This window comes from Cucurbita pepo, chromosome 19 (genome assembly GCF_057944985.1).
Source record: "Cucurbita pepo subsp. pepo isolate OVF chromosome 19, ASM5794498v1, whole genome shotgun sequence".
In the NCBI taxonomy this organism is placed as follows: Eukaryota; Viridiplantae; Streptophyta; class Magnoliopsida; order Cucurbitales; family Cucurbitaceae; genus Cucurbita; species Cucurbita pepo.
The window spans coordinates 9,257,813-9,274,833 of NC_141816.1; the positions used below are offsets into that span (position 1 = coordinate 9,257,813).

The 17,021-nt window shown below is 35.9% G+C and overlaps 2 protein-coding genes across 2 annotated transcripts; both read right to left on the minus strand.

Annotated features, from left to right (window-relative positions):
* Positions 1–21: 21 nt before the first annotated feature.
* LOC111781919 (BTB/POZ domain-containing protein At2g13690) lies at positions 22–6,476 on the minus strand. Its single transcript, XM_023662651.2, has 2 exons — positions 5,288–6,476; positions 22–1,125 (listed from the first exon to the last, which is right to left on the minus strand). Exons 1-2 carry the CDS (start codon positions 6,020–6,022, stop codon positions 187–189), a joined length of 1,674 nt encoding a protein of 557 aa, XP_023518419.2. The 5' UTR covers positions 6,023–6,476; the 3' UTR covers positions 22–186.
* A 2,113-nt stretch (positions 6,477–8,589) lies between these two features.
* On the minus strand, positions 8,590–15,164 carry LOC111781629 (NAC domain-containing protein 82). Its single transcript, XM_023662317.2, has 6 exons — positions 14,974–15,164; positions 13,949–14,479; positions 13,564–13,841; positions 12,910–13,305; positions 9,251–9,640; positions 8,590–9,143 (listed from the first exon to the last, which is right to left on the minus strand). The coding sequence occupies exons 2-6, from the start codon at positions 14,103–14,105 to the stop codon at positions 9,063–9,065; spliced, it is 1,302 nt and encodes a 433-aa protein (XP_023518085.2). The 5' UTR covers positions 14,106–14,479; positions 14,974–15,164; the 3' UTR covers positions 8,590–9,062.
* Positions 15,165–17,021: the final 1,857 nt, after the last annotated feature.

Consider the following 17,021-nt stretch of genomic DNA (forward strand, 5'->3'; position numbering starts at 1 on the left):
GCTGGGACAGATCCAACTCTATTATGAAAATTTACATAAACAATCTCATTAGCCCTTCTCTTAAGAACATAATTTTTCACAAATACAATCTCTAATAAATTATGAACTTGTCTGTTGCTCTAAAAGCATCCTATTGTTAACTTTCAAGTGTACACACAACTGCTTCACTTGTGGTGCAGGGACAGCTTACCTAGATTCAATGGAGTAGGTCTCCGATCCTCTAAGGAACGAACGACGCCACCATATTTGGAACGACTTACTAAGATTAGGACACTCGGTACCGCGCTTCGAGAAGAACCGACACCAGTCCATGAATAGCAAATGTTGTTGCTTCATAGGTAGAGTAAGCAATACCTGACCCATGGCTTCCTCCAGTAGTTTCATATCCAGTCCCTTTTTGCAGCGCTGTAACCAGCTGAAGTCTAGTAGCATTGGACCAAACCATGCCTGTAGCAGTCCCGACCGTGATTCTGAACGACAATTCAGTTTTCTCGTTCCCATTGCAATGAATAAGTAAGCTGAAACTCGACTGAGCTCGTACCGAACCATCGGTGAAGTGTTCTCGTGCATCCTAATCAGTTCTTTCTGATCTGCCCATATGTTGACGAATTCTTCAGCCATTTGCCAATCAAGTAAGATTTCAAGCAGCCAGTTGATGTTATCGACCTCCAGTGCGATTTGTTCGATTAATGGCTTCGGGGTTATATTCTTTAAGCATCTTTCGGGGGAGACGCTGTCCGAGGATCCCTTTAAGAGGCTGACTAAAGAAGCTATACAAGTATGGAAAACTGCATAAAGGTCTTCTTTACTGAGGTCTAGATGATGTTTCTCATAGACTGAGCTTTTGCACAGAAGGGCCTTGACTAAACACTTCAGTTCGTTCCTTGCAACGGAATTCGTACACGTGGAAATAGACCAAACAAGCTGTCTGGCTACACATTGCTGTGAAGTTACTGAGTCGAGCGAGCGTAATCTGGCCATGACGTCTCTACTCGTTGCATCGTCGAACTTGACTTTTAAGAACAGATTCCTCAGTTTCTCTTCTTCCTCTTCTGTCCAAGGCACGGCCTCTAAGTAGTTTAAACATGAAGCAACACACTTTGTGAACATGATACCTGCAGATACCTAAGTGATAAAAGATATTCCTTGTTAGTGCTAAAACTTATTTGATCTTCCCCAGAAGATTGGCCGAATTTCATAATACTAATGATATTATCAGATCATATGTTCTAATGCAATCAATATTGGTGGCATGCACATAGGTAATCAAATGACATAAAGGGTACTACATCAAGTATTGACACATTCATTATGGTCATGTGTATGCTTGTCCATGGCGTGTTGCTCATGGCCGCATGCCCGTTGCATGCCAAGACACTTGTATTGTATCACTTTATTGCTTTCTTTTACCGCTTTCATGATGTATAGTTTCCTTATTGTATTTTCTAAGTGTATGATGTTTCGGCAGAATCATGTCTATGTTTGGTAGACCTGAAATGCCTTAGAATGTACTATAGGGGGATGCGACTAGTTGTCAACTATTCCTACCCGGAGTTATATGCTATCTAAGCCATTGTGTTGCCTTTTTCGCTTATAGCCTAAATATTGCTTTCTTCATTTCTCTCGATCTTGCTTTCAAACTCACTTTCTAAGATCTCTCTGCACCCGTTTTCTAAAACCTTCTTCTTAAGCAGGGCTAGAAGCTTGGGTATACGTTGTCCGGCCAAACGTGACATGATTTCGAGTTGGCTGAAACCCAGTGGTGAGAGTGAGTGTGGTACAATCACTTACAAACATCCTATTGGACAATCAGACATTCCAACAGTTGCTAGACATGCACTAGCTGCTTGTTACGAACATTTAAACGATATTGAAAAATGCATCATATGCTTTTGGACACATGTCAAACATCTATGTTTAGAAAAATATACCTGTGTTCAAAACTTGTGAACGTCAACCATTGTTGGACAGTTGAGCTACAACATTCAACGGTTTACTGTTACTTTGTTTAAGAAAAATAGTGACTGTAGAAAGGTCTATATGAAAAAAACAATACATATTGGTCTCATTTAATGACACCCGACATTGTTTCGAAGATTAGTGAGAAGGATCGCTTAAGAATTCAGCTCTCTTGATATAATGGCCATGGCATTTCCCTCTCAACTATGATTGTGGCATCCTTTGGCCCAAGTTCACCGCTAGCAGATATTGTCCCTTTTAGGCTCTCTTTCGGGCTTTCTCACAAAGTTTTTAAAATGCGTATGCTAGGGAGAGGTTTCCACACCCTTATAAAAAATGTTTCGTTCCCTTCTCCACTCGAGGCCCAACGTCCTTGCTAGCACTCGTTCCTCTCTCAAATCGATGTAGGATCTTATATTTTAACTGGGCAGCATTCATCTCTCTTAGTTCGGGAATTGGTGATTCTCGTAATGTGATCCTCAGATCAAGTGTCTTTACTTGCAACTTTTTTCTCAGTTGATTGTTCCTTCAGTTTTGTCAAATTCCTCCCCGTTATCCTTAAAATCTTAAAAAAAGTAAATTTTTTTGCTTGACAAGGGGGAGGATTAACACCATTACCTTTACTGAGCATTTTCTTCAGTGGTTACAGGTTATTTGCAAAGTTTAGAAGCAATTTGCATCAGTTCTCGAGATCTTGGTACTATATTATTCCAAATTTGTTTTCTAGAGAACTTTAGCCTTGTGGTTGAATGTTGGACGAGATGCTGTTTCGTAAGCCTTTCCAAGATAGAGCCAAGACTCATTGGAAAAGAAATTGTTTGGTTACTTTGATATATACACGTCTGAGATCCCATATTGGTTGGAGACGGGAATGAAACATTCCTTATAAGGGTGTGGAAACCTCTGCCTAGTAAACACGTTTTAAACCGTGAGGCTGACGACGATATGTAACAAGCCAAAGCAGACAATATCTACTAGCGGTGGGCTTGGGCTGTTACAAATGGTATCAGATCTAGACACCGGGTGGTGTACCAACAGCAAGGATGCTTGCCCCCAAGGGGGATGGATTGTGAGATCCCACATTGGTTGGAGAGGGGAACGAAACATTCCTTATAAGGATGTGGAAAACTCTCCCTAGTAGACGCATTTTAAAACCGTGAGGTTAACGACGATATGTAATGGGCTAAAGCAGACAATATCTACTAGCAGTGGGCTTGAGCTGTTATAACAACAGGAGGACCTTGATCATATCCTCTAGAATTGCGACTTTTCTCGTGTTGTTTAGAGTCGTTTCTTCTAGGAGTTCGGCTTTAGCCTTGTCAGACCTCGAGGTATTAGCGAGTTGTTCGTTGAGCATCTTTTTTCACCTTTTCGTGAGAAAGGGTTGTTTTTGTGGCAGACTCAGGTTCGTACTATTTCGTCGAGTTTGTGGAGTGAGAGAAAATAATAGAATCTTTAGGGGTGGGAGAGATCTTTTAGTCATGTGTGGTCCCTTGTTAAATTCTATGTTTCTCTTTCGAGTTCGGTGTCAAGACTATTTTGTAACTATCGATAAATCTTATCCTACTTGATTGGAGCTCGTTTTTTGTAACTCGACTTCCCCTCTTCTATATTGTATTCTCATGTATTCCTTCATTTTTTCTCAATGAAAGTTCGGTATTTCATTTAACATATATCGATATTTCATTAAATGTGTCCTACTGGATCGGAAATAACTTGTCCCGATCGTCAACGTAAGATCTAGTTTGTAAAAACTGAAGCAGCATATACTACATGTGGTGTGTATGTGGTGGGGGGGAGATTTAGTTTAACACATGCGAAGTTCTCCTACACAACTCGGACCGTCCTACATACAAGAAACCTCGTACCACGCCAAGGTTAACGTAGGGCGTAGTCTCTTGAAAGAGTTTCAAGGGGTATTGAATAGCTATAATGTATTACATGAAACCTAAACACCCTTTCTCAGATTATAGTCTTTCTTTTTGAATTTCGAGTTGGAAGGCTTTCTTGTAATCCATCTATAAGTGTTTGGAGTTTCTATTGCATTATTCCATTCATTAATGAAGTTTGTTTCTCTTCTTTAAAGAAACATGAAACTTATACAACTACAATGCTTAATGGGGTTGCTACAAAGCTTAATGGTTAGCTATGCCCTCTCGGTGAGATAAGCCATCAGTCAGTTGTACAATGGTTGGGTCAGGTCAATTAGGTGCGGAAAGGTATTTCATTAAGTTGGACAAATATTCCAGTGCTTTTAAGCACGAGGGTCACTTCATGATATCAAGGATGTTTTGGGTTTTCGATCTAGGTGCACTTCATGATATCAAGGATGTTTTGGGTTTTCGATCTAGTCAAATCGGCCTAAGGGGCCATCATCTGCTGTTCCAGTTTGATATCTGAAGAAAAAGGACATTGGAACCATTGAGCTGCTCGATTGGGTTTTTTTCATTTCAATGTTCAACAGAAAACCATAGTCCAGCCCTATAACATTTGATGGTTAAAACATGATGGAGAAGGATATTTCTATATATGACCGTAGTAGGTGGGTTCGAGAGAATTTGTGAGATCCTATATTGATTGGAGAGGAGAACGAAGTATTCTTTAAAATAGTGTGGAAACCTCTCCCTAGCAGACGCATTATAAAACCTTGAGGGGAAGCCCGGAAGGAAAAGCCTAAAGAGAACAATATCTGCTAGTGGTGAACTTGGGTTGTTATAAATGGTATCAAAGTCAGACACCGAACGGTGTGCTAGCGAGGACATTGAGCCCCAAAGGGGGGTGGATACCGGGCGCTTATGCCCCGACGGTGTGCCAACGATGAAGCTGAACCCTAAAGTGGAGTGGACACTGGGCGGTGTGCTAGCAATGAAGCTGAGCCCCAAAGAGGATTGGATACTAGGCGATGTGCCAGCGAGAACACTGAGCACCGAAGGAGGGTGGGATTGTGAGATTCCACATTGATTGGAAAGGGGAACGAGTGCCAACGACGACGCTGGTCCCGAGGGGGAGGGGTGGATTGTGAGATCCCACGTTGGTTGGAGAGGGGAACGAAACATTCTTTATAAGGGTGTGGAAACCTCGATATCTACTAGCGGTGAGCTTAGATTGTTACAAAATTTGACCTCTAATATCACCAATGAGTCCAAATTCTTTCAGATGTACAGTTCTTAAGATGACTTCACGCTATAAGATCACTATTGGCCCCAAAGTCCCAACCCCCCGCAAGCTTATTCTTAACCAAGCACACATGGATGAACAAATTTGATATCAAATCATAAACCAAAAGGACAAAGAACACACTAATAATGGAGAGTACAAAGGCACTAACCTCAAGTATGTCAATAGCCCGGTAGACGCCGACCTTCACGAGCCATTTTGAAATATCATCCTCAAACATAAGCTCAATAGTGTCCCTAAACACCCCCAAGTTATCCACCTCAGGAACTTCAATTCTACACAGTTTAGAACGCGAAGGGCTGCCATTTGATGCTAAATCCTTCTTATGTTTCACAATCAGCTCAGAAAAAACCTCTGAATTAGCACACAATGCCTCTGAATTCAACTCCAAAACCAAGCAGCCGCCGTTTTTTCCCCTCAAATTCAATCTCACATCAAACACATCCTTCTTATCATATCCAACAATCGAACCAGTGCGGGACAAGCTAGCTGGAGGATCGCGATATTTCTCTTTCGGGGCTCGAAAGCTTTCAACTCGCGGTTGGATGATCGAATCGATAACTGCAGAGTTCTCCGTGCCCATTTCTTGAGCCAAACCCTCAACATTCTGGTCGGAATCAATCGGCGAAACCCTCCCCGGAGACAAGATCCTTCGAGGGTCAATCCGACCGACCAAACCCAACCCAGATTTGGAGCTCTGAGGCGAATTGGGCACAGAGATATTAGGTTTCGCTACACTCTCCGACTTATTTCGAGGGGTTTTAGACCGAGAAATCACGAAGTTATCGGGACTGGACGGCGGCACCGCAAATGAACAACACCAAGATCTCCGACGAGAACGAGGCTCCCAAACTGAGCCGGACTTTTTCCGGGAAGAATCCTCCATGGAAGGCGGATCGGCGGCGAAACCCAGATGGGAATTACAGAGAGAAGAAGAAATCGAGCGAGAGAGAGAGAGAGAGAGGAATAATAAAAGGGTTTGTAGAGAATCGATTAGTGAAGGAGAAATGAGTGAAAAAAGAGGGTAAGATGAAATGGGTTGGGCGCTTTTGGGTTGTTTTTTCTTTCCGTTACGCTCATGAAAGTTTGGGGAATCGCGAGGTTTGGAGCTTAGTTCGGTATGTTAGTTTAATGGCGGATTACAGAGAGAGGGAATTAATAAAATGAAAAAGAAAACAAAACCCATCTGTCAGATTAAGAACACAATTGGGTAAAGATAAAAGGAAATTGATTTGGATTGGAATCGCGTTGAGGTCTCTCCATCTTCTTGGATTCCCAAGAAAATAAAAACAGCTTTTTTTTTTAATGGAAAATGATAAAGAAAAGAGAAAAGAAAAAGGGAAAGTTGAAGGAACTCTCACTGCTACGCAATGTCCCTTCCGCTCTTCTCTTAATTTGTATCATTTCAATTATTTATGTTTCATTCTCCATCATTTATGTCTTTCCACATTCAAATTCACCTTTTAACTTCTTCATATTATCCTTCAACATCTTAGTAATCAAAATATCGCCAAAATGTATCTAAATTTTTCTTTTAATATTTTAACGAAATTATTCTTTAAGAAAATCTTATCGTAATATTATTTTTTTTAGGACTTTAAATCTCTTCTAGTCATTGTTATTATTATTATTATTGTTTTTTTCGAGTTATGTATTTATTGTTGATGGAATGATAATTGATAAAGAAAGGATTTCATTTTAAAAAATTTCCATTTGAAATATTTTAACTATTTTTTTTTGTAGAATAGAAATTTATTTGGATTGTTGAGTTATATTTAGAATAATAATTTAATTTATTTTATGATATGGAATAAAAATAATGGAGTGGATTGATTTTGTGTATTTGAAGTGAATAATTAAATAAGAAATGAATGAAGTAGGTGGGAGGTGAAATGGGCACACAAAGAATTTTGAACTTTGGAATCTACATTTATAAATGCTATTTATTAGAGAAAGGCATCATTATTATTAATTAACCATATTCCTATCTAATATTATTCTTGAGTTCATTATGGCTTTATAATAACACTTCTCAAAATTAAAACAATTATATATATATATATATATATATATATATATATATATATATATATATATATATATATATATATATATATATATATATATATATATAAGAGAAAAAAATTCTAACCATTTTAAAAAATTATATTCATAAATGGAATGATTTGTGTATATTTCAGAAAATAATTTTTAAAATTTATTTTACCAAAAAAAAAAATTTCCCAGGAGAAAAGATGACTTTATTGGCACCCACAACCACAGCGAGAGGTGCTAATAGATTAGTTCAAGTCTAGTTTTAAGTTGATAATTATTGTTAAATAAGAACCCTACTCAATTATAAAATATTGGATTAAGTTAGTTTAATCGTTGATTCGTATTTCTTTTAATAAAAATATAATAGGAATAAGTAAAATACATTTCAAACATTTAAATTTTATTTTTAAGAATATTAAGGAATAAATAATAAGAATAATTATGAAACTAAATAAAATTATAATAAATATACATAGATTATTGTTGATATTTAAAAAAAAAAATTAAAATTTTATTATTAAAACCAATCTAAATATTTTGATAGATTGGATTCTCTTTCAACAACCCTACCTTTTGTTATTTTTTTAGAATTGTTTTTAGAAAAAATCAACTTTAATTCTTTAAAGAAAATTTATTAATAATTTACAGTTATAATACTACCAGATTTTAAAAACTAATAAAATTATAGAATTATAAATTATTATACGATCAAAGTATGAAGTAATTGAAGAAGAAAATGAAGGAGCTGTGGGTGAAGAACTTTGAGAACAATTAAAAAACACATGGTGCCCTGCAAAATCTTAACAAGCAACACCATTTATGGGGAAGTTTTCACAAATGGAGAAATATACTTTCGTATGAACAAGGAGTGGAATAAAATAGTCAATGGAGGTCCGTGGAGCTTTGAGAAAGAATTCAAATACATATCAACAAGCTTGATTAAAGTAGGATCTCCATGGCAGACAAAGTTTGGACCTCGATATAGTACGGAAAACTACTAGACTTCTGTTATGGGTGTGGAAGGATAAGCCATGAAGAAAACACGAAATATTGGCAATCTTCTCTATCTAATGAATTGGAGTCCACTTTGAATTTGAAATCGTCCGCCCTTGTGGCAGGAACTTTGAGGATAACAAATGAGGATCAACGAGGCTGGGTTTCAGCCCCGCTTGAACGCCCAAGGTTCGGGAAATCTTCAAACGGTCCAGGCATTTTACCACGAGGGCCGTAGGCAAAATCCCCTTGTGGTTTTTGTTTCCAAAACTAAATGTGATGATAGAATAATCATCCATTAAAACTTGAGCTGAGTTTTGATAGTTGTGGTAAGAGCTGGAGATTCATGCATTTATGGAACAAATGAAAGAGCAAATTCAGAACTATTTAAAAGAAAAAAACCAATTCAACACGAAAATCAAAATAATATCATAAAAAGTCCCAAATGGCCAATCTTCCTTATGGTAAAAGATTGAATACTTCTGTTTGTCCAATAAAACTAAACAGCTTTCACAAACCTGTAAGAGCAGTAGGCAGTGGTCATCCATTTCCTAATTAGAAAATCTGCCACCACAATCGCTATTATTCTCAGTCTAGACATTCATTTGATAAAGGAGGCAGCATAGATGTGTGAGAGAGCCTATCCTACTCATCTCAACACAAAAAATAATTATTCACAATCAGTCACGGAAATCCCTGCAGTAAAGTTCTTCACAATAGATAATCTTAAATTACTAGAAGGTTCTTATAAGGAATTTATACTGTATGATGCTTACATATTCCTTTTCAGATCAGATTGTAGCTGCTGCATCAGTGCAATTATGGCATTGAAATGATAAAACCAGACGTCCTCTTCAAAGGCTTTAATATGGACTACCTTAATGGGAGTTCCAATCAAATTTTGGCCAGGAAGCTTCAAAGCCATTACATCCCTCATTTGAGTTGGGAGGAACGTTTTCCTGAAACGTTCACATGTTCAATTTAAGTAAAAAGAAATGATAAATTAAACAGTGAGGTTTGTTATTTAAAAGTTCAGAAAATTTCACCCATTTTGTGGATTATGTACCTGCAGCCCAGCAAACTGGCTGGAACCAGAGATGTGGGAATCGGGGTATCCAGGATTATAGGCAGCTCCAAAAGAACTAAATGGGAAACCCGGCTCATTAACGCTATCGCGATTGTATGTAGCATTAAGATCATTCAGCTCCAAGAATGACATTGGGTCCTGGTAATTTGGACTCAACGGAATGTCAAGATCAGTCAGCTCCAAGAATGACATTGGGTCTGAACTAACAATTGCTCTGTCAATTGGAAACGTTGAACTATGTATCACTTGATGGTCAGTGATATAACCATTCCCATTTCCATTAAATGCATCAGACCAGCCGTTTATATTTTCTAAACCGTCAAAAATAGTATCAATTGGATCTGCATTATTTGAAGCAACAACAGTAGCCTGTAAATCACAAAGACATGTTCTGTAGTGTTAGGAGATATCACACGAGAGTATAACCCCATCTATAACAGATCGAAACCCAGATCACCATGACTCAACATAACTTCAAAAATTAAACCCAAGCCTATTTCTACTTCTTTTGTTAGATTCCTGCTTTCATCTTGTCATGGTTGTTAAGTTTTCACCAGTATCTTCAAAGAAAATTGTGCTCTAAGGCAACAAAAAAGGAAAGAAGATGGATGCATTTAATAAAATAGTAAAACATATAAGAAGTTATATGCAAAATTAGTACTCAATATTTAAAGATCATAACACACAGTGGTAAAAATGGATCATTACTTTTATTGATGACCACACACGTCTATCTAGGGTCTAATTAATGACAAAAGATCAGAAGTGAGATTTTTTTCAAACATTTCAAAAATATGATTGAAACCGAATTTAAAACGAAGGTCAGCAGCAACTATGATTCTTTTTTCTTTTTTTTTTTCTGGGCACCAGTGGAGGAGAAGATTAACTCTAGGCATATGGGTTGGGGCAACTTCTTGCGTTCAAGAGGAGGAAGACGTACCCTAGCTAATGTAATCTTGTTTAGTATCCCATTTATTTCCTTATAATCTTTCAATACATTGAAGATTTTAAAAAAGTTAGAGACGATTATTCGCGACTTCTTTTGGAAAGGTGCCTCTAAAGATAGTGGTAGTATTTTGGTGAAATGGAAGGCCACCTCCTTTCCCATTTGTAAAGGTGGCCTTGAGTTGGGGAGCAAAACACTAAGTTTATTAGCTAGATAAGGTTGGAGAAATTTGAAGGAGGGGCATTGTCTTTGGAAAAAGGTTATTGCAAGTCATTATTTGCCCAAGGAGGCAATAAAAAACCTATAGGCAATCAAAAGGAACTTGGAAGTCCGTACTTAAAGCCGGTTGTATAGCTGATAAATGGTACAAAACTATTTGAGCAAATGTGATAGAATTCAATTTTAGGAGGATTTATGGGTTGGTGATAGAGCTCTCAGGTTCTCCCTCCCGAGACTCTATAACATAACAACTACAAAGGAGTGTGTGGTCTGTCATTGTTGGTTTGAATCTTTAAACAATTGTCTCGTGCTTGTTAGATGGAACTTAACCGATGAGGAAGCTCTTGAATGGGCAACTGTACATTCCATGTTGGAGTCAATCAAACTATCTACTAGAGAAGACTAAATAATGATTTCTCCAAAATGATGGTTGTTTTACGATGAGATCCTTAACTCTAGCATAAAATGATTTTCGAGTCCCCATTGATGTTGAGATGACCAAGGCCATCTAGAGAGCCAAGGTTAAGAGGAAAATGAAGTTCTAATTTTTTCCTTCCCTGTGAGTTCCCATAAAAGGCAACTTCACATTCCATGTTGGAGCCAATCAGTCTCATTAAGAGAAGACTCTAAAGGTGATCCCTCCAAAACGACAGTTCCTTCACCGTGAGATCTTCATCTCTTGCTTTGAATGATTATTGAGCCCTCATTGATGCTTAGATGACCAAGGCCATATAGAAAGTCAAGGCCCTGAGGAAAGTGAAGTTTTTTTAATTTTTTAAATTTTTTTTATGGTTCTCGTACAAGGGAAAAACTTAATACAACATGTGCTTTAAAGGAGACGGTTGGTTCGGTACTTTTTTCCCAATTGGTGTGTCATGTACAATGAACTAAGAAAATTACTTTAAACTCCTCTTTTTCATCTATTGACCTATTTGGGGAAAAAAATTGCCAGTGTTTTGTTCGAATTGGTGCTTCCTTAATAGAGTTAATGAGGAAGTTATACAGCTATTTTTTGGAACTCCCTTAGGAAAAGACTAGAATTTTGTGGTTGAAAGTCATTGTGAAAGTTGCAGAATGAAAGAAACCATAAGGTCTCCAAAGAGAAAACACGTAGTCTCGGAGTTATGGGATTGCATTAGGCTAGTTTTCTCCTGTAATTTTTTTTTCTTTGTAATTATGATCTTGTCCATATTATTGCCAATTATGTGTCCTACTTGTAACCCTTTGACTTAGTGAGTATCTCTATCTCCCCTTTTGTATACTCGTCTAAGCAAAATCATGGCTTTTTGTTTCTCATATATAAAAAAAGAAAAAAAAATTCATTGTTTTGGGAATTTGACTACAAGTTCAAACTTTTCTTTAAGAAAGTGGAACCAATAATAAAGAAATTGTGAAGAAACAAGCATAAATTTTAAAAACATAAGACTAAAAACGAAGTCATTGTTAGACGAGACTTAACAGAAAACACAACTTGACACCTAGGTGTCAGACTTAGAGTAGCTTCTTCCAATTCATTCGATTCTTCCTCACCATTTTCTTACTTCTTATATTCATTTACTTAGATTGGTTCTTCTTCTTAATCAAAGAATACGGGAGATGAATCAAATAAACAAGGAATTAAAGAAGAAGAATCCAAGAAAGTTTCCACTTTGTGAGGGAAGATAAGCATTTGGGACACCATGAACATCTTTCATGGCAACTGAAAGGCACAAAAGGAAACATCAATAACCAACCAGCAGGTAGACTTAAAATTGACTCGTTAATAACAAATGGCTGCATCAAAGAAGGCCAAGGTTTCTTAACAATAGTTTCAAATGTTATTAGCATGACTTACCTCCCAATTGTTAGGAACTGAGCTTCCATTGAAAGAAAAAAAATGAAAGAATACATAGACAAAAAGAGAGCTCACAAAAGGAGGAAAACCGCAAAAAAAAAAAAAAAAAAAAAAAAACACTAAAAGATAGGTCTATTACTTGTTTTTTTCTTTTTTTATTTTTATTTTTAAATTTCTACAAGTGTTGTTGAGTTAAGTTGAGAAGAAAACTAAAAAGATTCTAAATCTTACGTAGGTAGTCACTAAAATTTCAGCTCTTCCATGCATCCTCCTATACTTTTTCACTAGCCACATTTACCACTAGGCCAATACATGATGATTTAAGGTCTAGTACTTTAGATCCATCTATTTTGTGGTAACTTGAAATTATACGTTATGTTGTTCAAACAAACTCTTGAAATCTAATCAATTCAGATGCAGAGAATAGAATTATGCAATGAAGACAATATAGTGATGCAGGGTGTATGGGTAATAGAAACCAAAAGCTACTAAATTATGCAATGAAGACAATATAGTGATGTAGGGTGTATAGGTTAAAAGAAGATAAGAAACTTTATAGCACCAAGGAGAAAATTTGAACAATTCATTCATCATAATCAAATTAAGAAAACAAAGAAATGCTAAGGCAGCAAAGTGCACCTGAAATCCATTAGCATTGTTGAAGTTTGAGTTTCCGTCGGGAAAAAGTTCTTCCATAGTAATCCCATCATTCATGTTATCTAAATTCTGAGGCATCTCCACTGGAGCAACACTCCCGCATGCAATTTGAGGAATCTCCTTCGAAGTAGATGCCAAATTTTCAGTAATATAGGATGCAGACGAACAACCAAAAATGTTACTCGGTGCTGTAGAGGTGTCTGGAGCAAATGAATTTGATGGCTCTGTACTAGGTAGCACTGACAGACCGGAAGGATTATCAACGTCCTCTGGATCGTCAGAATCCCAATCTTCCTCTATAAATGGTGCTCCATACTGGGCACCGTTTCTTGGACCTGGACCATCCTTCTGAAATATTACGCAGAGAACGTATGCATCCTGGCATAGGAAACATGATTACATTGGTATCACAGGTATCACTTCCATTAATCATTTTATATTTTGTTACACATCACTTTTTATAAATTCTTGACACACTCCAGGCAACAATTGCAGTTACAAGAAGTGATAACCAAGTATTACATATGTGCTGCACATTCAAAGTTTAAACCACAACATCAACTCTAAAGACTAAAACAACCACAGGAAAGAAGTAAATTTCAAGGTTATGGAATCGAAGTTCTAAAGATTGATTACCTGAGCAACATTTTGTAACGACAGTTTCTTTTCTTCAATTCGGTACTCGTGCATGACCCAATTAGTGGGATCCCCTTTTGGTGCTTTACCTCTAAAAAATGTCAAAGTCTTAATCTGCCCAACATCTTCATTATTGCAAGACACAGGCCTATCCTTTCCAGTACTTTTCCAAAACCCAAATTTAGTGCCACGATTCATACGAACCCCGCTTGCATACTTCCTTTCTCTTGGACAAAAGAAGTACCATTTTAGGTCTCCACTTTTCATACACGATTTATCTGAAAAATAAACAATCCAGTTTCCTTATGAAGCATATAGTGGTATCGGCAACAAGCAAATATGATCGATAAATAAAACGAAGATAGGCCACAAAACGAGCAAGTACCTGGAAGATCCCAGGGCGCATATTTGTATATGTCTAACTCAGAAATGACTCCCCTAGGAAGCTTCTTCTGCATTACTTTCCTTTTTAGATAGAACATTACCAACTCAACATGAGTTGGCTGAAACCGAAACCCAGGAGGTTGTGAACTTCTTTTCATTGTAAATCTAGAGACTTCAGTACTGTGTATACACTGTGAAGCTCGTATAAACAACTTCCCACGAGCAGGATGGAAAAAAATCTTAATTTTCTCGTATCTCGATCAGCTTAAAACGAAGAGCTCTCAAAACAAGTGTTATAAAAAAGAAGAATATACCCAAATGTTGAATCCAATCCTCAAATAGCTTCGTATGTTTTCCTCTCCACAAAAAAGAAGGTGGGAAAGGAGAGAAACAAAATTAGACGTCAAGTCCAGTGACGAAACAAGATCTTCCACAGGCACCACAATCTCCCCCGGTTCATGAAACAAAAATCATATGGTCTAGACGAGTTCTTCCTCTGGAGTTCAAAATACATTGGTATGCTATGAAAACCCTGTTTGGAAGAACATTAGACGCAGTGATGACACATTAGGCAACGATACTTCAAAAAACGTTCGATCACTTAACAAAACTATCATCGTTGAGCCAAATAAGGAGTGAGATATTCATTCAAAACGATTCACAAATTACCACACAACAGTTTCCACAGAAGACGAGACAGAACAAAACAACACGCCTTTCGCAAATAGAGCAATCAAAACAACCGAAAAAACACATTACTAAACACGAACATCGAATTAACAGCTGCAGAATCAAAACAGAGCATTCCAACGCTGATCAAAAGGGTATTAAGAAAATGCAGAGAATAATCCAGGGAAACCCTCGTTTTTTTGAACCAAGTAGAAAGCTACCAACGAAGTCAACTCAAGAACAGAAACAACGAAAACCTAGAAATCCCCATAGGCGATCATAAACACCAAGCATCGTCTCATCGCCATGGGGAAACGATATGAACAGATTTTGAAAGAAAACCCCAATAAACCATACCGGATTAGCGAGGAAGAGAACGGGGGAGAAACGGAGATGGAGAAGGAAAGCCGCCACGAACGGATTAAAGAGAGAGGGAGAAGAGGAGTAGTAGCGTAAGAAGGAAGAATTAAGGCGGAAGAGAGCTTATATATACATGGAGCTTAGCAGAGATCAGTGCCTTGCTGTGGAAGGGGGGTGAAGAGGATCTCCGTGCAACGCTGGAAATATATTTTTCTTTTTTTATTTCCCAAAATATCGTAAACCTTCCTATTTTTTTTTTCTTTTTTTTTTTTATTACAAAAATGAGAAATGGGATTTTCTTTTTCTAAATTATAAAAATACTCTTATTTATATCATTTTCATTTATTTTTATAAAATAGTCTTATTTATATAATTATATTTTAAGAACAAAAATCATTATATAAAGATTTTTTAAAAATAAATGACAAAGTTTAAAGTTTTTTATTAATATAAATTAATGTTTTTTAATAATAAAATATATTTTTAAATTTCTAATATTTATGTGTTGAATTTAAATTCTAAATTACATTTTAACCTTATAGAATATAAAGGAGAAACGAGATTTATATATATTTTTTACTTTAATTATCCATAACTCCATAAATATTAGGTTATATAAATTAATGTAAAAGTTATAATTAAAAAGTTTTAAACATTAAGGGAAAAAAAAACATATATACATTAAATTATATTTCAAAACACGAACTCCATGGTGTAAATAAATAATATTTTTTAATTTAAAATAAAGGAAGGCAATGATTTTTTATTTTTATTTTTTAAATTATAGAGACTCAATTGAAAAATAAGTAAAGAAATTAATTAATAAAATAAAAAAATTAATGGATTATGATTATTTAGTCTACATTTATTTTGATATTATAATAGTATTAGATGTTGGATTATATGATGAAGGTGCCAAAAAAGCTCAACTAATATTATTAATATTTAATTATGGAAAAAAATGTGACATTTCAAAAGATATTATTATTTATGAGTTTTATTTTCGATTCCGTACGGCACATTTTGACCCAAACTAGTCGGCAAGAATCTCACAAACAATTTCCATTTCATTTCATTTCATTTTCACCCAATTAAATAATTAAGGCAAAATTAATTTTTGCCCCTTAATTTTGAGATTATACTAATTAAAATATTAAAGTGTAATAATTTGCACCATTTGTTTGAAGAACGCTAATCTTCTTATAAATTTTAAGAGTTTTAAATAAATAAATGCAAAAACTAAAAAAAAAAAAAAAAAAAAAAAAAAAAAAATCACATCAATAATTCTGAAAAAATCAAATATGAATCTTATTCACAATAAATTTCAACACGAGCTAAAATTTGAGAACTCTTTTACCGACTTCAAGAGAAAGAATGTATATCACTTATTGTCGACTTATACTCACTTTGACACTTAATCAAACCTAATACATTATAGAGGTGAGTTGTGAAAAGTACTGACTGGTATAAAAGTTAACTCGAGTTCTTGGAGTTCACAAATATTAAGCTTACGATTATTCCCTTGGCACCTTATAAAAAAATATAACGACTTGAACCTTAGAGATCTTGGAGTTGCTACACATACAAAACTAGAATTTTAACTAAGATCGCGTTCGAAAAATATAATCACAACTCAAATAATAAAAGGAAAGAGTTAAATAACAACTTTGTTCTCTATGATTTGGAGAAACTTATATTTTAGCTTGTGTGGTTTTAAACGTTAGAAATAACCTTTATAGTTCAAACTCTCATACATAGTCCCCAAATAAGGACCGTTCATGAGATTTTATCAAACTATAAAGACGAGATTCTAACCTTTAAATTCACAAGAACCAAGTTCTAGTTTTCTCCAAATCAATGGTATCGACCTTTTAAGAGTTCAGAAATCTATCAACCAAGCCTATCTGATAGCAATTTCATATGGTGTTATAAACAGTTCATACATAAAGCTAACAGACTTTACCAGTGAGATCTAGCAATTCAAGGCTATGGCTGAGCGTGCTAACAAAGTGAAGTAAACCAAACTAAAGGTTTATAATCATGGA

Excerpts from the sequence above, each read along its gene's own strand:
- LOC111781919 (XM_023662651.2), bottom strand. The coding sequence starts at position 6,022 with ATGGAGGATTCTTCCCGGAAAAAGTCCGGCTCAGTTTGGGAGCCTCGT. Across the intron at positions 1,126-5,287 it reads GGGCTATTGACATACTTGAG|GTATCTGCAGGTATCATGTT; the intron begins GTTAGTGCCTTT and ends TTTATCACTTAG.
- LOC111781629 (XM_023662317.2), bottom strand. The coding sequence starts at position 14,105 with ATGAAAAGAAGTTCACAACCTCCTGGGTTTCGGTTTCAGCCAACTCAT. Across the intron at positions 13,842-13,948 it reads TGCGCCCTGGGATCTTCCAG|ATAAATCGTGTATGAAAAGT; the intron begins GTACTTGCTCGT and ends TTTATTTTTCAG. Across the intron at positions 13,306-13,563 it reads CGTTACAAAATGTTGCTCAG|GATGCATACGTTCTCTGCGT; the intron begins GTAATCAATCTT and ends TTCCTATGCCAG.